General features: G+C 26.4%; 3 protein-coding genes across 5 annotated transcripts in view; 2 read left to right on the forward strand and 1 right to left on the reverse strand.

The window, feature by feature from the left end:
• Window positions 1-596, forward strand: part of unc-45 (unc-45 myosin chaperone) — a 32,694-nt gene extending 32,098 nt beyond the window's left edge. The window contains exon 22 of the mRNA XM_087165700.1: window positions 439-596. The gene's annotated coding sequence lies outside the window, so the exon portion shown is untranslated. The remainder of the gene's footprint in view (window positions 1-438) is intronic.
• A 146-nt stretch (window positions 597-742) lies between these two features.
• Mtmr6 (Myotubularin related protein 6) lies at window positions 743-24,707 on the reverse strand. 2 transcript variants are annotated; one of them, XM_043039257.2, is made up of 16 exons: window positions 24,444-24,705; window positions 23,797-23,847; window positions 19,612-19,728; window positions 17,576-17,738; window positions 16,122-16,279; window positions 14,992-15,117; window positions 14,684-14,818; window positions 14,469-14,601; window positions 11,488-11,597; window positions 9,938-10,060; window positions 6,580-6,830; window positions 5,713-5,838; window positions 5,510-5,636; window positions 4,153-4,339; window positions 3,009-3,148; window positions 743-1,481 (listed from the first exon to the last, which is right to left on the reverse strand). In XM_043039257.2, exons 1-16 carry the CDS (start codon window positions 24,465-24,467, stop codon window positions 1,335-1,337), a joined length of 2,118 nt encoding a protein of 705 aa, XP_042895191.2. In that variant the 5' UTR covers window positions 24,468-24,705; the 3' UTR covers window positions 743-1,334. The 2 variants fall into 2 exon arrangements, with proteins under 2 accessions (XP_042895191.2, XP_042895193.2); XM_043039259.2 differs by lacking the exon at window positions 23,797-23,847 and having other exon boundaries at window positions 24,444-24,707.
• A 309-nt stretch (window positions 24,708-25,016) lies between these two features.
• Window positions 25,017-26,007, forward strand: part of Dcr-1 (Endoribonuclease Dcr-1) — a 44,631-nt gene continuing 43,640 nt past the window's right edge. For both annotated transcript variants that reach the window (XM_087165723.1, XM_087165717.1), the window contains exon 1: window positions 25,017-25,167. The gene's annotated coding sequence lies outside the window, so the exon portion shown is untranslated. The remainder of the gene's footprint in view (window positions 25,168-26,007) is intronic.

The raw sequence follows: 26,007 nt of genomic DNA on the forward strand, positions 1-26,007 counted from the left end.
TTTTTGTTTTTGAAATTTTTACATTCATGGCAAGTGGTTACTTTAAAACATAAAAAAGGGTATGCCATGTTTTTAGGAGCTAAGTCCTATATATTGCAATTCCTATATATTGCAATCCTACCTACTAATGCAATTGCAAATTAATCAAAACAGTCCATTTACATGCACCATGTATTATATAGAATTACAGAATTAGAATTAATTACTACTAGGCCCTATTAACAATGGTTTTTATGAAAGATTTATGATGTAAATCAATTGTTTTGTGAAATTCACTTTAATTTATTAGGTTGGCAAAATATACTATCAATTTTTAACTAATTTGTTTACAAATTTGAAAAACCGTTTTTTTGTTAAAATATTAAAAAAAAATTATTATATGAAGGTAATATAATTTTAAAATGCTCTCAATTATATGTTATTTAAATTTTATTTTAGGTGGAGACTGTGTGGAGAGAAACTTAACTACCCAGCAACAGTTAGACTAAGACATACAGTTTAAAATTGTGTATAATATCAAATATTTTTAACTCGGATCAATTACTATTTTGATGAGCATGGTTTTTATATCAATAAAGAAACTAATATTTAAAAAAGATAACATTGAGTAGAATTATTTACTCTAAATGCAAATTTGGTAAAAAAGTTTTACCTAATTGTTTATGTTTCTGATTGTAACTTGTACAGTTGTATTTTATATAAAAAATATTCATTAAAGAGTAGAAATAATGCATAACATCAGTACATTTCAAATAATTTTATTTTACATTTCTTTACTTGTATAGATAAAACAATATTCCAAACAAAATATTCAGTATTTCAATAATCATACATAAATCAATAAGTATAAATGTGGCCAGCACACTAAAAAATATAATAAAAAAATGACTTATAAATTATACAATACTTTGTGACTTAATTCAATTGATAACCTTTATGTACAATTTATTTATATATATTCATAAAATTAAATACGGAGAAAAAATCTGACCTTGATATTCAACAGAAGATAAAAAGCTCTAACTCCTTGGAATACTTTATTAAAATATAAGGAACTTCATCAATGCCCATTTCAGAGTAAAATAACAAACAAAAAAAATATTATCCAAGTTTAATTATATTTGTAACTTAATTTTATTGCATATACTTATGCATTTCAAAACTTTTAATTTCAAATTTATTGAAATAGAAAACTAAATTAGTGGGGGGTAAGCCATTTACATAAAAAAAACGTATTGCTAGTTGTACTATAAATTTTAAAAAGGCATTATGCGATAGAATATTTATATGTAGTTATATATTTATTTTATGTTAAATATATATAATTTTCTATTTTAAGAATCTATAGAATTAGTCCTCATGAGTTCTTTATAACAATGACGACAAACTGGAACAGGCCTGCGATGATGGTGACCCTTGAGAGGTATTCGCTTATCAATACACCGGATACAAAAAACCTCTCCACAACTCCAACAGTGAAACTGAAATAAAAAGAAAGTAATTCTCAATATAGATTTGCAGCAATTATAATTTCATAGGTACAAATAATATTATCTGAATTCAAATATCAGTATCAAGAGCTTTGTTAACATATTGAAACTTTGGTAGTAAATGTTTTGAAATGAAACTAGTTAAAATTTGTTACTTGAAAAAGTTTTTTAACCATCTTTTCACACAAACATAAAAAACCTTTTCTGTAAATTTAAAACTACTTTGCTTTCTATAGGTCATAATTTTTCGTAAACAGCAGACATATCAAATCTCATAACTTGAATAATGGTTTTAAAAAACATAACTGGAACAACAAAATATTTTTGGAATCACTCTGTAACTTAAGTTGGATCTGACTGCAGCCCACTCACTCAATGTACAGTCAGCTTTGATGTATACAATTGCTGTCATACTGAGAATAACTTAAGGTAATTCTTTTTTTATGAACAGTGTACTACAAAATATTTTTTTATCTACTGATTGAATCTTCACTTGCTAGAGGGAGTAGCCTCAAATATTCTAATTAATTAGTGGAAACGATATTTTAAGTTATGAAATCAGACACAAAAACATATTTTCTGGATAAACATACTTTTTTTTGACAACCTCAATCTGGGAAATACGGTCCTAATAGTTTGGTCAAAAGAGAGGTCCAAAGTTTGGACCCCTCATGTTAATTTTACTTTTCGTGTACTTCGCCATATCAAGAATCAAAAAATGTTTGCACACGATTATAAAATTTAATTATAAATAATTTAATTTTATAAGGCAAAATACAAACAGAAGATTGGTCAAACAGTTTCTGTCTGAGAAATTGAATTTTAAAGAAATCTCATTATAAAATTTGATTCCCCAGGAACTTTTTGACCGACTTGTTTTTTAGACTAATATTAAATAAACTGTTAAAAATAATTTTTGTCATGGCATTATCTTTTGATAAACAAATTTTATAATAAAGTACAAATTTTTTTTAATTCGCTTAAAAAATTCTTGAGATATGACAAAAAACACGAAAAGTAAAATAAACGTTAAGAGGTCCAAACTTTGGACTGCTCTCCAGACCAAACTATCAGGACCATATTTCCCAGATTGTGGCTACCCCCAATATTTTGAGGATAAAGAATCCTGATCTGTCAAAAAGGTATGTTTATTCAAAGAAAGTAGATTTTTGTGAGTGATTTCGTAGCATAAAATATCATCTGCACTATTTAATTAGCATATTTGAATTTACCACCTCAAACCATTAAATCCAAGTACATGAAGATCCAATCATTAGATCTAAAGTTTTTCGGGGTGATTATTTTTCTGCACACTATACCGCTTTCAGTTTATTATAGCTTGCACAGAAACAATACACGCATAATAAACGTAATAGAGCGGGATTAAGAAAATTTGTGTTCTTTTTAAAGAAGGCTTTTGGATAATGAGTTAATGAAAATTCAGCATGACACATAAAATAAATAAACTTTTTTTTTTGCTGATATAACACCTTTTTTATAACGAAATGAAATACAAACCTTTCTACTAAAATGGTCAAAGGGTGTGGAACATATACATTCTTTGACATTTCTTAGAGTTTTCCACTCTATTGCTACAGATTCTATTTCTTCCTGAAGTTGATAAAATAGAGAATTTCCTAACTCATCTTCTGGAGTATCTATAATTGAAATGTTTGAATTTAGCATTTTTTCGATGCTTTGTGCAATTTTATACTTATTTAGCATCAGAACTTGAGTAACATTTTTATACAAAATTTTAATCATTCATTGAGTCACATACTTAAAAAGAAGCATTTCAACCGACTTTTTTGCTCTGAAGGGCATAACCAGTTTTCCCACATTATTAGATATGCAACAATGTGTAAAGGCTAAACATTTTTCACAAATTAGTATGAAAATTATGATTCACAACCGAAATAAAAAAAATATTTCAATTCATGTAAGGAATTTATTTCGCATTATTTCATTAAAGATTATTGTATTACCACGACCCATTGGCAAAATGGGTCGTGGTTTGGAATTGATGGCGTCCTCACACTTTTCAACTACAATAATCAAGAGTAATAGTAAACAGTGTGCATGCGTTGTTATTGCATGCATTGCAATGGCGACCGCTGCTGTTTGATAATTTTTTAAAACTGCGGCGATGCTTAACACTTTTTGAATGCGATTTTTTATCACTTTTTCTGTTTGAAAGCATTGTTTAATTTTTTTTTCCGTCTTTGATATCAAAATTCAGATATACATAAATGTAACTCTAAAGTTAAAATTGAAAAATTCTGAATTCACATTACAAATTATATATCTTTGCTGCAGTGGAGCCATTCAAAATGTGTACATCTATATTTGTTGAAATTCATTTAAAAGAACTTTAAATCTATACCAGTTAAGTTTACAACATGAAGTTCTATCTGCAATTTAAGAAAACATGTAATTAAAAGTTGTATTATCAAAAACAATGAACATTAAAATGTTAATTAAAGTAAACTGCTGACGAATGAAAAACAAAAATGTGACTTTTTAAAGTAAAATTATGTGCATCTTTCTTTGAAATGCAACTTAAAGAAATGAGTTTTATGCTTTCACATACATTTTTAAAAAATTTGTGGCAAGGTTTGCATTGATATATAAGGTATGAAATTGCTTTTAAAATATACATTACCATTGATTTCTAATATATTTCCATTTTCAAATCCCGAATCTGTAGTATCACCTGCAGCATGATCTGCTTTTGTCATATTCAATTTTTGGGCAAAATCATCAGCCACTCCACTATCAGTCATCGAGCAATCAATACTTTTGCTAGGTGTTTCAGCTCGACCAAGAATCTTCTTTAGTTGGCCAATTCTCTGAAGGAATTTTTAAAATTATATTTGTATTTTACAAATATTCAGTTATAAATCAATAATGCAATTAAGTTTTTAAGCGTGATTATGCCATTTTAATAATGAAATCTTAAAGGCTTCACTCATAACTTAAATTGAAACATGTTAACAACAAAAAAATAAGAATTAATGTGTATTACAAGCATGGACAAACATTTTTTTTTATTTACTACATATTTATTTTACTACTGAAAGTGACATAGTTGAGCCAAGTCATTTCATAATTATAATGCATTTGGCTTAATCTCCCAATTTATTTTAAGCGTAGTTCTATGTATAAGCCAAACAATATTTTTTTCGACAATTCATGGCGATTTGCCTATTTATACATGTATAAATACATGATATGATTCAGATTTATACATGTATAATACATGATGAATTCAGATCGAAACTGTCTGATTTTATATCACTAAAATCTACCATTGTTATTAAAAAAATTAAATCTCTTGGCTGAAATTTTTTTTTAGAGATTTCATTTTGGGATAAAAAAGTCATTTTAGAGGATCAAAACACCCATTAACAATTCTAACAGGATAACGTTAAAACATACTTTGTTATTAAAATTATGAAACACTTTACTCATTTAAAGAAATTCTATTTAATATAAGCTTTGAGTGATAAAAAACATACCTAACATTATTTGACATGAGGATAAATTATCGAATTTTTATAAATATATAAAAGTTGATACAACAGAATCAAGAAAAATAATAATACTTAAAAATTGAGTATGCCATAGACTTCATGCAGACATTTTAATTTTTCTTTATTTATTTTAATACACAAGATTTATTTCTACTTTTTAGTAAAATAAACTAAATTAGTGCTAAACATTGGGTGGGATTCATCAATTTCACTTTAAACATTTTTTAAACTGTGCTTACTATTTTATATAAAATGAGTTTATATTGGCTTATAAAATTAATATCAAGAACAAGCATTTGTAACAAATATGTTTTTAAGAAGATAAATTTAGCATAATAAACAGAGCAAAAAATAAATTTTCTAAACCAACAAACAAAATATGATTTCCTCCATTTATATATTAACTTCAAAAATATATGTCTTCTTTTTTTATCAAAGTAAAATGACAGGAGAGATAATTATAAATATCTTTTTATTTTCACTTACTTTTTGGAGCAATAAAACATGATCTTCTAAACTAGAAATATGATCTTTTGCAGCAACAAGCATATCTCCTAATGGTTCTCTTGGATGAACACCATTATCGAATCTGTTATACATACCCCTCCAAAATCTACAAATTTAAGCAATAATTTTTTTTAATCTCGTAAAATTAAAATTTAAAAGCTTTAAAAAAAAAAAGAAATTACTTTATAGTCTGTGGAGCAGCATTTAAGTGTAGTGCATCATCAACATCTCTTCTATAAAGAGGATTTAGAAACTCTGATAAATGGTTCATTAAATATCCCCATAAGGAGTAAGTTCTTTCACTTAGCCTATAATTTTAAAATATATCAAAATTAGTGTATTTTACAATACACTAAATACAAAAGCAATACACACAATACAAAGCAAAATAGCTTTGAATTATGAATTCAAAAACAGAATTATTTCATTACAGAAAAAATATTTAAAAAGTGTGTTAAGTTCTCAAAACATAGATTGGATAGAGCCTAGAATATTATTTTGCACTAGAAAAATCATTTTGTTGAAAATACTAACTTAGTTAGTTATACATTATGATTAAAAGTAAAAAAAAGATAAAATGAAGATTGAGGTAAAGGATTTTTTTAAAACCTTTTTTAACAAGTGTAATAATATACTAATGCTTATATTTTCCTAATTAAATTGAATTATAAATTGTATTATTTATTATAAAATAAATAATAATTAGGTTAGTTCATTAAAAAAATTTTAATTACAAAAATTCTTTAAACAGTTTAAGCGAAATATTTTTTATATATATAATTCCATATGAAACAAGTCATAATCTTTGATTTTACTATTCTCTTTCAGTAGAAATATAACAAAATTTTATGATTTTAAATATGTTTTTAAATAATAGATTAAAGTGTGGGGGGGAAAAAAAGACTTTCAAAATTTACATAAAAATTTTAAAATAGACATTTAAAATACTGCTTGACTGATAAATAATTAACTCATCACTAATTTGCATTCGAAAGACCACGGAAATTAAAAAATTAACACAATGTAATATAAGAATTCAACACACTTACCTAAGATCCATTCTTTCTTTCTCACAATTCCCTAAGAAAGTGCCAAACTGACAAGAATAAACATGATCATGAATAGTTAACAAAAACCGTTCGTTAAACTGGAATGATGTAGGAAACTGTTGAGTCAATTGCCAAACAGCATCAATGAATTGTGTAAATACTGGAGCCACTTCTTTTGGATCGCCCTGAATAAGACCACACCGTTCAGTAAATTTGTGACCAAATGCCAACCATTCCTTTTCAATTAGAGCCTGAAAAGGAAAATAATACATTTAAATCGTGTTGTGCTTAGTAAATGTGTACAAATTTTTCTTATAAATGCATTCCACATACATATCAAATTAAAATAAAAAGATATGTCTCTAAAATTTATGAAAGAAACATTTTATTCCCCAACACTAAATTAAGTTTTAATTTATAAGTAGACAAAAAAGAATATGCTGAAAAAGATAGGAGTGAGAACATTTATTATAACAAAAATAATACTTTCATAGCAATTAACATTTTTTAACAGAAACACTTATGACAGAGATCAATAGTGTAATTGAAAATTGAATAGTCTGCATATGTTTTTTTAATCAAATGACTAGGATCGAATTTTATAAGCAAACAAGACATGGCTAATTTGTGGACAATAATGGACAAGCAAATTTTGACGCTTAATCTTTTTTTCTTTTAGTGCATGGAATGGAATAACTAAAATACTGTAGAAAGATTCTAAATTTATATATATATATTATGTTTTAGTCATTTGTGAATATTAGTATCAAAAAGTCATCTTTTTAGAAAAAAATTGAAAAAGACACTTTACTGGCAAGACCATTAATTATTGCGATAAAAAATACCTTAACTATTTTGAATACTGTATATCCCAGTATATAACCACTTATTTTTGATAATGAGATAGCAATTTTCTTGAATGTTTTATGTATAAGTTAACCGCAGAAAAAACAAACTATGAAAATATCTAAAATTTAAAAAAAAAGAAGTGATAATTAAGATGAGAATGAAGTAGGAACATAGGTACACGGTCTAATGATAGTGAGTTCATAGTGCATCAGTATTTCACAATGAAAAAAGTCTGACTTTATTACAAGCGAATAAGTCGGCCCCCTGATTTCTGTAAAGGTTTTGGGATTTGAAAACTCAACTTATACACTGGAATATACGGTAGTTAATAAATAAAAAAAAAGTTTATATCTTAGTTTAATAACTTATTTACACTTAATAGTTATTTAGATTAGGTAAAATATTTAATAAAAATTGTTATTTTTAGAAAAATTTATACCCTTAACATTTATTTTCAACTGTTATATAGAGTAGACTTCTAAAGCGTTTAGGAAGCGTGGAAATTTCCGAACTTTAGATTTATTATTTAAACAGAAATGTCAAAGTTACAGGCTCAAAATAAAAAAATGCATTAGATCCAAAAGCACACAGTTTTTCAATTGTTTTATCATCAGTTACTTTCCAATTTGATTTAAAATCTGGATATTTCAATATCTTTTGACACACAAATTTTTGCAGAGCATTGCTACTATTCAATTATAAATTCACATAGTATAGATAGTTTTTTTGGCAGTAATTACAAGGACAGTTTCCACAATTGAACAAATTTTTAGTTTCTAAATGGTTTTAAAAAACTTAATATTTTTATCATATTATTACAACATGGAAACTCAAACTGCACATTCGAGTACAAAAACAATCTTGATGTATATGGTGTACAGATTACTTTTGATGTGCGATGAGCTGTAAATTCATGTGGTCTTGTTGATCAGTTTTTGCAAAGAATATTTTAACATTGCAATTTTTTTAATAATAGAATAACGCTACCATTCGGACAGTTGAATAGTCAGTATTTGAAATGCTTGATTTGCAATGCTTTTATTTTAAATCTATATAGTTTTGTCGACCATTTTTTAGTTATTGCTACAGGTTTCCACATGAATTTTTAAATCAAATTTTTTTCAATTCCATGTTATTGAGACACAAATTTCCATGTAACGACTCTAAAAACTAGAAAAAACACTTTAAAACTAGAGTTTAAATTAACTTAGCCAATTATCTGAATTTCAGAAAAAATAATTTCAATTTTAGAGGTTTGAAGATTTTAAAAGTTATACTTTCCTAGAGAAATGCCTGAAAGCAAAATTTCATTATATATATATTTTCCAATTAGACTTTCAATAACATTAGTAAACTCAAATAATTTTATTGTTTGAAAATAAATATTCATTTTTAAAAACATAGTTGTGTCATTTTTTAAAAATTTTACGACAGAAAAAGAAATACAATTACTATTACTTTCCTATTTTAAAATAGCTAAACATCTTAATATTAACAAGCTCAATCAATGAGATTAAGTCTGTTTTTCGAAGGCTCTGTCATAATATGAAATGATGTTTTTTATGCGAATAATATGCTATTTTCATAATTGTTGTGAGTTTGTAACTGTTACTCATGACTGTTAGGCTAAGATAAACCTATCTAAAGCCAGGACTGTCTGCGCTTATTTAGAAAATAGCGCAAAACGTCAATATGGAGAAAAGCCACAGTCAGGGTTGCCGCTCAAATCTGGGAAAAAAATTCCCTGTGTTTTCCCTGTACATGTTATATGCAATATATTAAGAGGAAACAACAATTACTCTGCTCTTGTGTGAGCTATATTAGGCTACCTATATTTATTAGTTTCAATTGCTGGAAAAACAGCTGAACATACTTAAATAATGCTATGGTAAATGAAATAGTTTAGTATAGCTCAAATATCATGGTTAAATACCCCATAGATTACGCTTTAAGTGGTCACCATATTTTAAAAGACCAAAATAAAAAAACAAAATTCCCTGTATTTTTCCAGTTTGTAAAGAAAAAATCAAAATTCCCTGCATTTTCCCTGTTATTTTAGGTGAATTTTAAATTCCCTGTATTTTCCAGGTTTTCCCTGTGGAGTGGCAACCCTGACAGTTTTGTGAAAAGGAAAGGAGTTTGTGGTCGAATTTTTTAATATTTAAAGACTTACTCCTATGCTGCATTACCTGGGCTCATTAAAATTTGAAAAAACTGAGAGTACAGCAGTGAGTTTGCAATTTTCATCTAAGTGGGAAAATGTTGCCAAATTGGCAATTTTAAAAAAAGTTTAATAACATTAAAAATCTTTTAGTTATTTGTCTGTCCTAAAGCCCAGATAATTCTTCACTGCAAGATTATACATATAAATTAAAATCATTGCATTGCTACAAGTGTAAGGCACTTAAACTACGTTTTTTTTATTTTTATTTTACTTGGCGAAAAAGCTTCAAAAAACAGCTTTAAGTACAATGTTCTAAAAATTTCAATTAAAAAGGAAATTACTGACTTGGAAACCAGTAATAGTTCTGTAATATGGATCTTGTAAAAGGGCTGCAAGAGAGCATGTTTGAGCTGTTCTATCCCATCCATCAGAACAATGAACTAAAACAGATGTTCCTTTCTCAAGAGCCTTAAACATGAAAACAACAAATCTCAATACAATAATAAGCAAATGGTTATTGAAAAACTTCTGATAAATAATGGAAATATTTGGATGGACAAACTCATAAATAGGAATTCATTCAAATATGTAATGGTTACAGAACAAAGAATTACTGTACATCTCGGTGTATAAGTTGACCCCTGATTTTTGGTCACGAAATTACAAATTTCTGACATGTATAAATAGACCGCTGAAAAAGCCAAAAATGAAAATTTCTAGTTTCTTGTAAAATCTTTAAAATAAAGGTGAGGAACTTTATATTCTTTGTTATGAGGTGAAGAGGTTTTTTTTTTTTTTTTTGTAGAAATTTATGACAACACTGCTAACATTGAATCCGACACAGATAATTTTCTGGAATTTTTAAATTTTTAGCACAATGATGTGATTTTAAAAGTTTTCATAGTGTTATATTTTTTGAAATACATTTTAATAAAGTAGCTTAACTTTTCTTATTCTTAATTTTCATCTAAAAGTAACTTAAAGAACTTTCTCAAAAAAAATTTCGTATATAAAGAAGTTATGAGAGAAAATGCAAAATAGTATGTAACATATTAAAAATAGTTTTTGAAAAGGATAAACTGATACAGAGTTATTCATATCTATCTCATAGTTTATATTGAATCAATATTTCATGATCAACGCATGTTTTTTACTTTATAACTCTTCGGTAATAAATCGACTTCCTGTTTTTCGTAAAATTATAGGGGTTTGAAAAGTTGAATTAGACACCAAGGTACATAGTAATTTTTTTTTGTCCGGTTAGGTATGATAATTGAAAATACGAAGTTTGTTCAATAAAAAACTTATAGACGATGTTATAGAAATTACCATAGACTGAATTTTTTATGTTCCGCAATCAATCAATTACAAAATATTACAAAAAAATTAAAGAAAATGGACATACTATTCATACTGACCAAATAGATATTTTGTCAGCTCTTTGAATGAGCAAAAGCTGCCTACTTTCGAGTTTCATAAAAACAAACTTTAAAGTAGGAAAAAATAAATAAGAAAATAATCAGTATAATTATTTAATCTATATTTCGTTACAAACATTTATAGAATAAATACAGATAGTTAATAATAACTAAATTACTAATAAATTAACTACTAATTAAATATAAAATTATTAAAATATAATTTAAGCTTGGATATTTTAGTTTAAAACTAGCGAAAAATATTTCAATATTACAATTGCTAATTTTAGTTAATATAACACTAGGGATTCTGAGTACCTGAATTTTCCAAGATAAAGAGATAAATTTCAAAGCAGTAATTTAAAATATCACATTTAATTAGTGTTTTCCTAAATATCTGAGAAATCAATTTTTCTATGATTTACAATTTTTTTCAACATAATTTAATATGTATGTTTCAATAAAAATCATACTCACTTCAGCAATAAAAGCAGATGCTTCTAAGACACTTTTTACATGACGTAGCCATGCACAATTTTCCAAGCCACTTAAAAAGGCATTCATAGTAGGAACTTTTAGTTCACATGCTATTAAAAAAAATAAGACACTATGTTTTACAACACAATAAAACAATAACACCACACAAATTATATAATTTGAACTGGACGTAAGCATGCAAAATCACTTTGCGATTTTAAATTTTTTTTCCCTTTCAAAATTGTCTTTTTTTAATATCATATTAAAGCTCTAAAACACTAATGTCATTTCTTGTGATTAAGATTTGCTACCAAGAGAAATTGACAACTATAGAATTATATATAGCAGTAATAGTTATATGAAAAACCCATGTATAAAAAATTATAACATTAAAAAAAAACCTTCAAACAAGTTGCTTAACATTTTCTTTTAAAATTAGAATTTAAAAATACTTTTAAAATATTACAGGTGTTAGTTCTTTCAATATGCTAACAGATATTCCTAGTTTGTGAATTCTATGTAATTTTTAACTTTTAATAATTTTGGTTATTAATTGTAGTACAAATTTCTGTTATATAGTATATATATATATTAGCTACAATGGCTATTTGTTGATTCAAACAACTTTAATAAATTTTTCCCTTCCTTCCTTCCTCACTGGCTCGACAGCCCAGGATGGGCCTTGGCCTTCTCCAGTAGTTTTTTCCAAGCTGTCCTTCTTTTGGCAATGGACTTCCAATTCTTTATTTTTAATATAGATAAATCTTTCTCCAGGGTATCTAGCCATCTGAGATTTGGCCTGCCCCTTCTACGTGTTCCTGTCGGCCGGGCATCAAAAATCTTTTTCACAATACGGTCTTCTTCCATTCTTACTAAGTGGCCTGCCCATTTTATCTTTTGGACCTTAATGAATCTTATGATGTCTGGTTCATTATATGATCGATAGAGTTCTAAATTTGATCTTCTTAACCACAGACCGTTTTTATTAATTCCTCCAAAAATGCACCGTAATATCTTTCTCTCAAATATGCTCAGCATTTCTTCATCTGCACGAGTCAATGTCCATGTTTCACAAGCATATGTTAAAACTGACCTAATGAGGCCTTTAAATAATAACAGCTTTGTTTTTCTCTTGATTACATTTGATCTTAAAAACTTTCTTAATCCATAAAGGCACCTATTTGCTGCTGTGATTCTCTTTCGTATTTCTGCAGTTACATCGTTCCTGTTATTTATTTCAGAGCCTAAATACGTGAAGCTGTCCACTACCTCGAATGAATGTCCCCCAATTTTTAGATGGGTACTCCTGTGGGCTGTTTTAGTACAAGGCATATATTTAGTTTTATTTTCATTTATTTTTAGACCCATCTTCAGGGCCTCTTTCTCTAAAGAAATAAAGGCCTCTTCAAGTGCTCTTGGTGTTCGAGCAATAATTCCTATATCGTCAGCAAAAGCCAACAATTGTATTGACTTATTAAATATAGTTCCTCTGTTATTGATTTTTGAATCTCTTATTACCTTTTCTAATGCTAGATTAAAGAGGAGACAGGCTAAAGAATCTCCCTGTCGCACACCATTTTTTATTTCTAATGGCTCTGATAAACAATTCTGTATTTTTACCATGATTTTAGTTTCACTTAGTGTTAGGTTAATCAATCTCACCAATTTTTCTGGTATTTTAAATTCTCTCATTGCCATGATCAGAGCTTTTCTGTTAATACTATCATAGGCGGTTTTAAAGTCAATGAACAGGTTGTGCAAATCAATTCCAAATTCTCTCGTTTTCTCCAATATCTGCCGAATGGTAAAAATTTGCTCAGTAGTTGATCTTCCCCTTCTAAAACCACTTTGATACTCTCCTATTATTCCCTCTGAAAACATAGTAAGTCTATTGAATAAAATATTTGAAAATACCTTATAGCTCGTGCAAAGTAAGTTAATTCCTCGATAGTTTGAGCATTCAAGAACATCTCCCTTTTTATGAATTACACAAGTCAAACTAATTTTCCAATCCTCTGGGATTACTTCCCGTTCCCATATAATTAGTAATAGATCATATATTTTCTTCGCAACTTCCATTCCCCCACCTTTTATTAATTCAGATGGTATGGTGTCAGGGCCAGGAGCTTTATTGTTTTTTAATTTGTCAATTCCCATGATGACCTCTTCCAACGTTGGAGGTGTAACCATTTCTTGGTTATGCATCTGTAAATTGTCTATTGCTATCTCGTCTTCTTCCTCATCACCATTCAACAGATGGTCAAAGTGTTCATTCCATCTGTTCAGCACCTCTTCTCTATCGCTTAAGATCGTTCCTTCCCTGCTTCTGCAAGAGTTTGTTCTTGGCTTGAATTCCTTGCGACCCAAGTTTATTTCTCGAAAGAAAGCTCTGCTTTCCCTTGATCCCCTTAAATGTTCAACATTTTCAAAAAGATCTTCGAAAAATAATCTCTTTTTTTCTTTATGGATCTTCTTCTCTTCTCTTCTTGCTTCTTTATAAGCATTTTCAGCATTTCTTGCATGCCTTGAACTTATCATTCTTTTATAAGCCTCATTCTTTTTATAAGTTGCCATAAAACAATCATTGTCAAACCAGTCCTTTCTTCCGGTTCTCTCGATCTTTTCCACAACCTGGTCTCCTGTTTCGATAAGAGCTAAATTTTTCCCTAAGACAATTTAATAAAAAAAAATCTCCAAATCCCTTATCTTTTTAAAACACAAGGGTTTAGTTTGAAAATTTATCTAAACTATTATTTAAGTATCAAAAATCACAATGAGCAAAGTAATTTCTCACAGCAAAGACTATTAACTTTCCTAGCTTGCTTAAAATCAACAATTGAAGAACAAAAAAAATTAAGTGAATAAAAAAAATAGAAATAAGTGTAAAATGCTTTTTTTTTCCATGATGTATTAAAGACATAAAATAACATAACTAGCCTCCAAATTAAAATATACTTTTTTTTTATAGAATTAATACATACTATCAACTAGTTTTTGAAGACTATTTCTCATTACATGTATATTTTCAATTCCAAAAAACTGGAACTTGATACTCTTATAGAAATCTTCATTCTCATATCCTTTTCCAGCTGCTTTATTAGCCATAGCATTAATCTAAAATATAAGAGATAAATTTTAAACTACAATTACTTGCAAGTTTTTTTAAAGCATAAAATAAAGATGGCTGAAATAATACCTTAGGGCGTGTATCAACAACGTACATAAAATCTTTATTGGGACTTGATTTTAATATATAATGCAACAACTGCTCATCTTCAACACACCGAGCACTGAAACCTGATAGTGGTTGACTGCATCGACAAATCGCAGCCTAAAAAAAAAAAAATTCTATTATACAAAACTAAAAATATTTTAACGATTTTCTTTGTAAATCTAGTATTGTGAATAATAAATTATATTGTTAACTCTCGATATAATGCAAAGAATTTAGAGATACTATCACAAATATGCAGATAGACTAACGTAAAAATAAAATATATCAACCTGATTCTTGTGCAAATATGAAAGCACAGGTAATCTTCCACGACTACGAAATCTACTGCTTCCAAGTAGTACACCATTAGAAGCAGAGGCAGGCACATATAAAATCTTTGGATAAGTATCACAAATCTGAAACAGAAAGAATATAAAATGTTACGTTATTATAATTTCCCAAAATAATTTATATATAAACTTTTATTAATTAAGCATATAAATTCTAAGAAAACTACTGCAATATTTATTGTCGCATTAGAAAAAACTATATGCCGATCAAAAAGTTTTTGAAAATTATCAAATTCTTCAGAAATGGTATTTTTGTATAAACCATAAATTATAGAAAACAAAATAGTTTTTCTTGGGCTTCTTTAAAAAATTATTTGATCAACTTTATTACTTAATATCTGCACTAATTTTAAAAAGTTTTTGTTGCATTACAACAAAAAAATTAAACCTCAAAAACTGTTTTAAGCCTTCATGTTTATTTATATGAAGTTTGTTTAAAAGTTGATATGAAATCAATGAGAGATTAGATTAGTTAAAAGACCATTTTAATGAGGATTTTTACCATTTTCACTTTAATAAGCTAAATTAGTTACTATGGTATTTTGATAAGTAAATTCTAAAAATATTTTTAAGGCTCTTTGATAAAAAAAAAAACATATTTAGTATGTGTAAGAATATATTTAAACATAACTAAGAAATTAGACTTTGTTACAATTTTCATCTACATTTGAACATTTGTAAGTGCTGTCTATATTTCTAAATTCTTAACTGTTTTGTCCACATTTTGTTAATATTTCTTGTGTTTCTTGTATTCAGGTAGAAAATTTTATTTTATGGCCTATTATATAGTGATTAAAAGAACAATATCGGGAAACTAAATAGTTTATTATAACTTTTAAAAAATAAAATTTTATTATATTTTGTTTAGAATTATTTTTCATGTTTAAATAGTTATGACATTTTCATTAAAGTTTCTTTTTCCACATGTATATTATTCAACTGCAGAGTAAAAAATTTCAAATAATCCATGTTTTTTTCTTTTCTTTTTTTTAATTCTTATGTCAATTTTTGATGATTAGCTTGAATAATCAAAATCATTGTCAACATTACAAAAATAAATAGATACTTACTTTATAATCTTTATTGAGAGAAGTTAGAGCCCAATTTTGATTTGGGAGTCCCATTCGTGAAAATTCAGCCTGTAAATCAAATTTATTCCAACCAGATCTCTTAGGTAAATCTTCATTTGATGCAGTATAGTGAAAGCAATATAAATCTTGAATATTGACTGTGAGAAAAATATTGAAGAGTTTAGTAAACAGATAACTAAATAAAAGATACAAAGAGGAAATAAAGACTGAAAAATAAATCTTTAAAAATACATTGAAATTAATAAATAAGCCTTTTTTTTTAAACTTTGATTTGAAGAAACTATCAAAGAATGAAAAAATATTGAAAACAAAATTAGCAATTTTCACTATTATTCACTGAAGGAACCAATAAAATGTTATTGTTTCTAGTATAATACAAGAATTTATAATTTTTGTTCTAGAAATTATTCATACATGTCCTTTATAAGAAAATATGATAAGAAGTAAGGAAAATTTAGAATTGATTTTTACAGATTTTTTAAAATTATTTCTCTAAAAAAAAAAAATATGAAAAAAAAAAACAACACAATGATTTGAAATTTACTACTAATGAAAACACATTTTACCAGTAATGAAATTTACTACTAAAGAAAACACATGTTACACACTGATAAAATAATATGTGTTTATAGGTTTAATTCTGATTACTATTAAGAACATTTACTTTGTTAGGATTATTCTCAACTAGTTCAATTTGTATAAGTTTCTATCTTTTTTTTTTTAAAGGAAAGGAAAGTATATCAATTAATTTTTTATGTGATTTTAAATTTACTTCTAAAATAATTACCTGTTTTTTTTTTTAAAAAAATGCACTTTCAAATGATCATTTTTTTATAATTTTCAGTTTAATTATAGAAAAAAGCTGTCAAGTTATTTATTTTTTTAAAGTTTGCTTAAAAAAATGCACAGAGATTGTTTTTTAACATACCATTAATTATTTTTTACAAACTGCAAATATATGTTCTTATTTTGACAATAAGTGAGAATTACTTTTTGAAATATAAACATAAAATTGTATAAGAGGGTAATTTAAAAATTGTTTAGGATCAAATTCAGTTATTACATAATATTACACATTTTAATAAATTTTTTCGTTGTTAAATGAGTGCCTTTTCAAAACCAAAGTGCCCTTTTCTGTGAAGAAGCTGTGAAGTGTTTCACACAGAAGTGCCCTTTTCTGTGTGAAACTCTGCTTCTCCCTCTCCATGGGACCTGAATTCAAGATATTTCTAAATTATTATGTTATTTAATAAACAATTTAAATGACTTTGATTTACCTTTAGAAAATTAGTATGTATATTTATTAACAATTTCACATCTAGCTTTTTTTTCTTTTGTAGACAAAGTAAAATGTTACAGAATTGTTTGTCTAAATCAAACTTACATGCACTTCAATTATATACAAATCTTATAAATACATGAATGATACATACTGGGTTGTGAAAATTTAAGTAAAGATGTAAATATATCATGACTGTCTCTTTCTTTTGGAATAACAAAGGTCACAGATAAGAAATTTTTACATCTTATTTGCAAGGGAGAACCAATAGTGGATATGGGTAGTTTAATGACAGCAGCAATATGTGTATGTAAAATCTGAAACAATAAAGGTAATACAAATTAAAGTGATGTTATTAAAATCAAACATAAAAGTCAAGTGATGTTTAATGCTTACCCAGAAAGCACAGTTTTTAGACATGGTGTGGGTTGAAGCACCATTACTTTATTTTTAAATTAAAGGAATTTTTTAAACAGTTTCATTAGAAATTTTTTCAATATAATCTTAATTTATGTACTTTGACAAAGGATTAATAATTTATATTCTTAATTATTATTTTTACATACATATAATATATGCATAATTTTACATACATAATTTTTACATACTATTTTTAATGTGAGAAATTTTATGACACAATAAGTTAGCAAATTATGATAATTGTTTTTTCATGCAAATTATTCTCTTTTATATAGCTTTCATTTTTTTTAAATATGATACCACATTCTAATTACATACTAAAGAGAAAATATGTACTAACAGTTAATGGAGAAATGGCATCTTGTTTAAGAGAAAAGCAAAAAATTTGCAATACATATTTTGTATTAAATGATGAATAGCATATTCTGTTCTTTATCTCATTTCCCAATTGAGAATATAACATTTAAGTTGTAAAGGGTAGAGATTCAATTTGATTGTTCCTGTATACAAGTCATGAATACAAAAATTATCTTTATAACAAATTGATTACCATTTTTCATTGCCAAAAATTTTGCACTTTAATTTAAAGTTGGATTAGATTATAATCTACTTAAAATTTAAAGGTTAATTAAAAAATAAGCAGAATTTGAAAAAAAAATTTCTTAAACAAAAACTATAAATAGTGTTCAGTGCAGCAAGATTTTTGATAATTATAAATGTTCTGCAGGAATTTGTCAATAATAACCCTTACTAATCAAATTTTCACCTTTTTAAATTACTATTTTTTGGCAAACCAGAATTCAATAAAAAGAGAATATTAATTGGTTTAAGATAAAATCAATAACTAAATAAAATACAATTATAAAAGGGAAATGCTAATGTTGTATGAACTTTTCAAGTAAAGATAAAGGCACTATGATGGCATAGTCATGAATTTTAATGTAAATGGTCAATTAAATTGCATGTATTAAAATTGTTATTTTTATCTGTTATTTAGTACAAAATTCAGAATTTTAAATTAATGTTGAAAAAGCAGAGAAAATAATAAACCTAAAAAAATAAACAATAAACCTAAGAATAAAAAAATACATATCAAAAAGTAATCGTTAAGGTTTCTCTGAAAAAAATATTTTTCCGAAAAAGAATCTTATCCTGAAACAAACAAAAAAAATGCAGATTCTGAAATAAAAAACCAAGGTTGCCACTCAAATCTGGAGGGGAAAAAATTCCCTGTGTTTTCCCTGCACACATTATATGCGATATATTAAGAGGAAACACAATTAATGTCCTCTTGTGTGAGCTATATTGAGCTAACTATATTATTTTTAATTGTTGAAAAAACTTAGAAAGAAAAAGGAACAGCTGAACTTACTTAATATCCTTAATAAAAATCCTGAAATATCACATAGATTGCACTTTGAATAATCACCATTTTCAAAAGACTAACACAAGAAACAAAATTTCCTGTATTTTCTAGGTTTTTCCTATTTTCCTTGTGGAGTGGCAACCATGAAAACAAATAATTTTTCCTAATAGAAACTAAGCTTTACACAATTTTTTTATTAAGCTCCTTTTTAATACCCATGTCAATAAAAAAAGTTTTTATATTCTCAATTTTCGGATGTTTCTTTCAGAATAATTAATTTATGAGCATTGTCAATTCCATTATAAAAGTATAGACCAGAGAACTTATGAAGTTACTAATGAATTTATTGCAAATGAAAAAGCTTGAATTTTCAAACTTGTGTAAAACATAAAACTCATACATACCCATGCTTCCTTTTTTCCATCTGGGTCAATAAATATCAGATGGGTGGCAGTAAGGTGAAGAGTTCCAATATTTGGTTTTTTGCTGTTAAATCGATCAAGCATTCGAACTTTCTCTACCTAAATATAGAAACCAGTTAGCATTTCTTTTAAAATGAATAAAATTTCTAAGACAAAAAATGTACCAAAAAAAAAAAAAAAAAATTAGGCAACAAAAATAATAATAGGCTGAAATTAAGACTTAAATTTTCTAGCAAAAAATATAAATTAAAAAAGCAAAATTAAGCTTATTTAAAAAAGCCAGCTACTGCATTAATCAATACAAATATAAATTGATACAATGGAATGACTGAAAAAGTGATAAAATATCCATACTTGTCCAGTTATATGAATGAAAAAAGTGAAATTTTAAGCATTTTATAAGTATTAATTTAATATGCATAGTTAAAATAAAAATAATATTAAGATTAAACAATTTTTAACAAATAAACTATTTTAAAATAATTTTAATGTAAAACTTATAAAGTTATGTTTATAAGAGAAAAAAAATGCACTAAAAATAATTACTTAAAATAATGTAATGTTAAATAAAAAAAAATAACTGATTTTAATTACCTTATTTTATATATTTTTGATAAAATGGAAAGAAATCATAGTAACAAAAATTTTACACTTTAAAAGGGAAAAAACTGTTTAAATCATTCATTAACAAAATTCAAAAACTAATTATTACCAGGAAACATATAAATTTAATAATAACACTTAAGAGTGAAACTCTCTCACAGCTAGAAAAAATGCAAAAAGTTTAAATCAATTAAGTTAAAAGTTCATATTTATCCAGAAAAGCCAAAATACTTAAAACAAATTTCAAACTTTTCTCCATTTTTGTAACTGGCGGCATGAATTTTATTATTAATTTTTCAGTTATGCTTTATTCTAATATATAGCAGATATAACAACACTTACACTTACAATTTTAGTTTTAAAAAGAATTTTTGTTTTTAATTATTACAATATCAGTTTCTTTTTCTTTTTTGAAAAAAATATCAGACTTTTATGTATCTCAAACCTAAATTAATTCATTTTGCATAACGTATTAGGTATTTTAGTTAAAATCTCTGTTATTTCTTCGATTTTACCTTATTAAATAAATTTTCTGACTGTTTGCTGATATCCCATTTCTTCATTCTAGCCACCCTGCTATTGTTTTTAAGTTAAACCCCCATACAAATTAATATTAGTTTTTCGATTCAATAAGTAACCTTTACCAAAAGATTTTATAATATAGGGAAAGGGATCAACAGAAAAAGTAGTCAGATTCCATGTCAATAAAAAATCTGAGCCTGTTTATTTAAGAAGCTAAAAAAAAAAAAAATAAATAAATAAAAAAAAACGGTCCAAATCTGTTCTTTTAAAATATAAAATAGATTTCCTTATCTAAACAGAGTTTTAAAAAAATATAAAATTACAAATATATAGTAAATACTGTACAAAAATATAATAAAATATTAAACCAACACATACATTTATTCAATTTCATATGAAAGTTACCTTACATATTAGCATGATTCTTCGCTTCACTGAGACACATATACATGAAATATAATTCAAAAAATTTTGGATTTCAAAACAAGTAAAACAGATTCAATTATTATTAACTCATAATTACAACATATTGCTAATCTCATAGAAATATCTAAATTTTGAAATATTTAGCTTGCATTATGGTTTTTGATCTTATAAACATAAATTTGTACCAGTTATCTAAACAAAGTAAAGGATAATACTTTGTGATATGTAGACGAAAGCATAAAACTCAAATTATATACTTTCATTTGTGCTTTATTCACATCGTTCTTTGCTTTAGTGTATCAAAAATGTTTAAAATGAAATAATGTTTATAGTTCTTAACTAAAACATAAATAATTACAAGAAAAAATACACAATAAACACATAAGTAACTTTACCTAAATAAAGTACTTAACTTTACAGTACTTTATTTAGGTACTTATACGTAGAAGTAGAAAATATATTACAATAGCACCTATATTAAATATTACTTCCTATTAACAAAATACGAGAGTACCATACTTAAGGAACACCTTACATCACATGGTTATTTTTAAAAACCCCTCATAAAGAATAAGTGTCACAATTTTTTTCAGAGTTATGAGCTGCATCACTAAAATTATGGAAGTAAATAAAACTTGTTTTGTTTCCTTTTGATAAATTTTAGATCACAACCGTTCAGAAATTGTTACCTGTATGCCATAGAAAGAGGGATTGTATTAGAAAGAGCGACATTAAAAATTAAGGATAATATTACATTTACTAACTGTACATTAGAAAGAGGAACTCTATTATAAGTCCTCAAACCAGTACGGTGAATGCAAATCAGTGGTCAGAAGCAGAATGGTACAAGTAGCAAAACTACTTTAGTTGCTTCTTTTTATTGTAGTTTGTAGTGTTTATCGTAGTTTGTGGTTAGAAAATTGCAAATATTTAATTATTTCCCAGCACTTCTTAAATTGATTATTCACTATCAAGAAAGGCATAAAAAGTTACGGTTAAAAGGACAAATAAAGAAAAAGGGTTTAGAATCTGCAAACATTAAAAAATATTTCTTAATTCCTCATAATTAAATAAGAAAATTGCTTTTATTCAAAATCATTTTGACCATGGATGTAAATGTAGTTCTCCGGAAAAGTTCTTCTCTTAAAAGTACGGAAGTAGTGAGCACATTCCAAAAGTAGTTTGTAGTCTCTACATATAAAAAAATAGTTGTTGTATTTGTTGTTAACTACATTTGTTATAATGTAGTTGAAGTTAGTTTTTTGCAAAAAGAAAGTAGTTTTTCCTACCACTGATTCAAGCCCTGTGGAAGAATTTTTTGAAGCTCTCTGCGCCAAACTTTCCTAGCACCAATATCTCTCTGCAAGATACTTTTAATAATAACAATTACTAATTTAAACTAACAGAAGCATTGTGTTTACAAAAAAAAGAAAAACCCTACTCATATACAGTAGAACTGTAATTTATTTTTTACTTGTCAATGTAATATGTCTCTTATTCTAATATTATGGGCAATATTTTGGCATTTTTTAGGTCGAAAAACACACTAATTATTTTTTTTTCTTTAACTTCGTAAACCATCATCACTTTAAACAAAAATAATTAAAAAATTATTAAAACTTGGCAAGAACACCCAAAAAAATATTGACGACAAAATCACACATATCGGATTCTTTAAAATGGGTGTACTAAAATGCCTGTTTCATTTCAAGATTCGGTTGCCGTAAAAAATAATATCATATTATTTTGCTTTTCATATTACTTAGATTTGTAAATTTTTTTGCTTTTTTTTAACTCTACTTCTTAATTGTCCCCTTTTGGGCACGAGAGATTTTTGTATTGGCATCTAAGCTAAAATGATAACCAAGTTTTGATAACAACTAGGTAGTGGCAGGTAAGAACCCAAGAAAAATGTCTGTTAAAGGGAGAAGATAGAATAAAACTTGGAATTCTCTCAGAGCAAACAACTATACACATTTTCATGAATTTATCCCAGTATAAAAAACAGGCAGTGGTTCATGGTGACTTCAAACACCATAAACAGCCACCCATATGCAAATATCCCTTAATTATAGGTCCCAAAAAAGAAATTGAATTTAAATAAATTGCCAAATACTACTTCACTGGCTCTGAATCATTATTCCAAATGCTTCCATAAATATTTGGCACTGTCCTCCGATTCTTTAAAAGTGATACAATTTCCTTGTACTACTATTTTTGCTTTCAGGTAAGCATTAAAAAAAAATCACCAAAAAATGACAATTAAACATCAAATCTGCACCAAATATATTTCATTTAGTTGATTTTCACACAGAAGGGCATTTATGCAGTTGGTTATTTCATTTCTTAAAAAAAATTATCTAAGATGAAAAAAAAATATTTAGCAATTAAACAAAACTGTTCAAAATTAATAGTTTATTCAGAAGGCACTGACAGAAAATGCAAACTAAAATAAGAATTCTAAGCTAATAAAAAGCCAAGCAAAACTTTAGCTAAAAATGCATAAAATACTTTCAAATAAATTAATTAAAAAATTTAAAAGTCTCTCTTACAATTCTGACATTGCCATATGTAAAACATGCATAACATCAATATATTTATTAAGATCTAACTTACTTTCAACTCACACGAGCATTTTGTTCCATTTAGATTACTTGATAAAACACCCTAAAATAAAATAACCAGGAGCCAGACAAACTATTAAGATGTTTTTAAAACAACGAAATCTTTGGCAAAGTGATTATAAAAAATAAAATGAAAATATTTCAAAGAACTTAATTGTGAACATCCGTAACTGTTCAGAAACTTTTTCTGTTATTCATGAATGAATTACTTTTAAAAGATTTGTAAGAGTTAATTATGTAGTATCAATTTGGTAACAAATACTTCGAATATAATATCATTAAGGAAAATTTTTTGCCAAATCAGTATAACCCAATTTGGAATCCTAAGATCATAAAAGTGGAAGTGAGCATTAAAATTAAGTATTAAAAGTGAGTATTAAATTTCATTTAAATCCTTTACATGCTTAATTAACGTAGAAAAGTACGTAAATATAATAGCATAGTTAATAATTGCACACTTAATTACAAAATAATCTAAAGGATAACAAGAAATAAAGAACTCTGAATGTACTCTTGTTAACAGCTGTTTTCAATGGTTCATACATATCCGAAACATTACATAAAATATTTAATCGGACAGCAAGCACTGAATCAAAAAAGAAAACTAATTGTAAAGTTATAATTAAAAGCAATCATTACCTTAGTTTTCCTTATCAAGTCCATGATCTTAACACTGAATCTATTTTGACGGTACGTCTTTAAATGATTATCAGAAAACTGCAAATAATTAAAAATAAGTTATGAAAAACTATTTCCAAACTTTATTATTACAAATATTGCAAAAGTTTGCAATGGAAATTTCATTTTTAGCAGATTTTTTAGAGGGGATAAATAAAAATTTGCAATTCGAAATTATCGTCTGCCTCTTTAGCAGTCAACAAACTATTTTTGAGTTTTCTCCTAGAATCGAGTAAGCAAACCGCACCACAATTTGATTCGTAAAATCAAAGAAGAGAATAAACAAATGAAACGCAAAAGTTCAAAAGAATTGGTGCACTATTATGAATTTTATTTTTTTAGAATGCATCGTTTGTATAACAAATGCCATATTTGAGTTATTTTAATGTTTTTATAAATATTTGCAATTTTTTTCTCCAAATTATGATTAGAATTGAATTTAAATAAAATAATCAATTCAGCGAAATTTTATAATTTGATTGATTAAAAAGTCTACAAGCTAACAAAAAGTTTGATCTTAACATTATTATGACTGTAATTGTAACGGTAAACAATTAAATTTTATTTACATTTTCAAATATGTAAACAAAGTATAAATAAAACTTCAGACAAACTTAAACACTTGAATTAAAACTTATTTTATGATATTTATATGCTAGATGCATCATTCTTTTAATTTATCAAAGTATTTAATTTCGTATCATTCATATATTTACTATTTTATTGTGTATTTTTTGTGCAGTTATTCTTGCAATGTTTACATTTAAATTTTGAACATATTGTGTGATCTTTATAAAAATGTATTGGATAAATAAACACACATTTAAGGGTTGTTAAAAAATGAATTTTCTTACACCCTTCAGAATTCCTTTTCAATGACAAATAATGGCTAAATTTTAAAATACTATGATGCGATCATAAAGAGTTAAAGGAGTTTTTGCGTCCACACCACAAGCTGAATGCATGTACCATATGTTCATCAAATAGATTTTTTAGTAGTAGTAAAAAAAATCTGAAATTGAAGTAGCTAAATCTTAAATCATACTAAACGGGGATATTTCCTCCATATCGTGATCTGTCGCGCCAACTACTATCGCGAAGGTGCCAAATAGATTTTAAACTTGCAAATTTTTTTTTAAAAAAAAAAGCACGTAAATGTTTACCCGGGAGTAGCTGCAAATTTTTAACTTGTAATCTTCTAAGGAGAGAAAAAAATGTAATATTAAATAAATTAATATTAATAATGAAATAGAGTTTTTAATATTTATCAGTTATATCTGTATCGTTACTACCTTCCCTAGTGCGCCCAAATTAAAAAAAAAAAAAAAAGGTTTTGGTGCACCAAAAATGTTTTTTTTTTGTTTGTTTTTTAAAAGAAAAGTTTAATTATATGTATGGAGGTGACTCTGTGAGTTATTACCTTCAAGTCAGTTCCCTTCTGTGATTTTTTAAAATTTCTTGCATACCACTGTCCTGTTATTGCCAAAATTTAGAAAAGATACCAGTACAAAATGAAATGTTAATA

The sequence above is a fragment of the Parasteatoda tepidariorum genome, chromosome 1 (assembly GCF_982258835.1).
Source record: "Parasteatoda tepidariorum strain Cologne lab strain chromosome 1, Ptep-v5.0, whole genome shotgun sequence".
Taxonomy (NCBI): Eukaryota; Metazoa; Arthropoda; class Arachnida; order Araneae; family Theridiidae; genus Parasteatoda; species Parasteatoda tepidariorum.

Bases quoted from the DNA above. Each gene is read 5' to 3' on its own strand.
- Mtmr6 (XM_043039257.2), bottom strand. From the start codon at position 24,467: ATGGACTTGATAAGGAAAACTAAG. The intron at 14,602-14,683 runs GTATTATTTCAG...CTTATATTTTAG, and splicing joins TTGTTGATACACGCCCTAAG to ATTAATGCTATGGCTAATAA. The intron at 11,598-14,468 runs GTATGTATTAAT...TTTTTTTAATAG, and splicing joins TCTTCAAAAACTAGTTGATA to CATGTGAACTAAAAGTTCCT.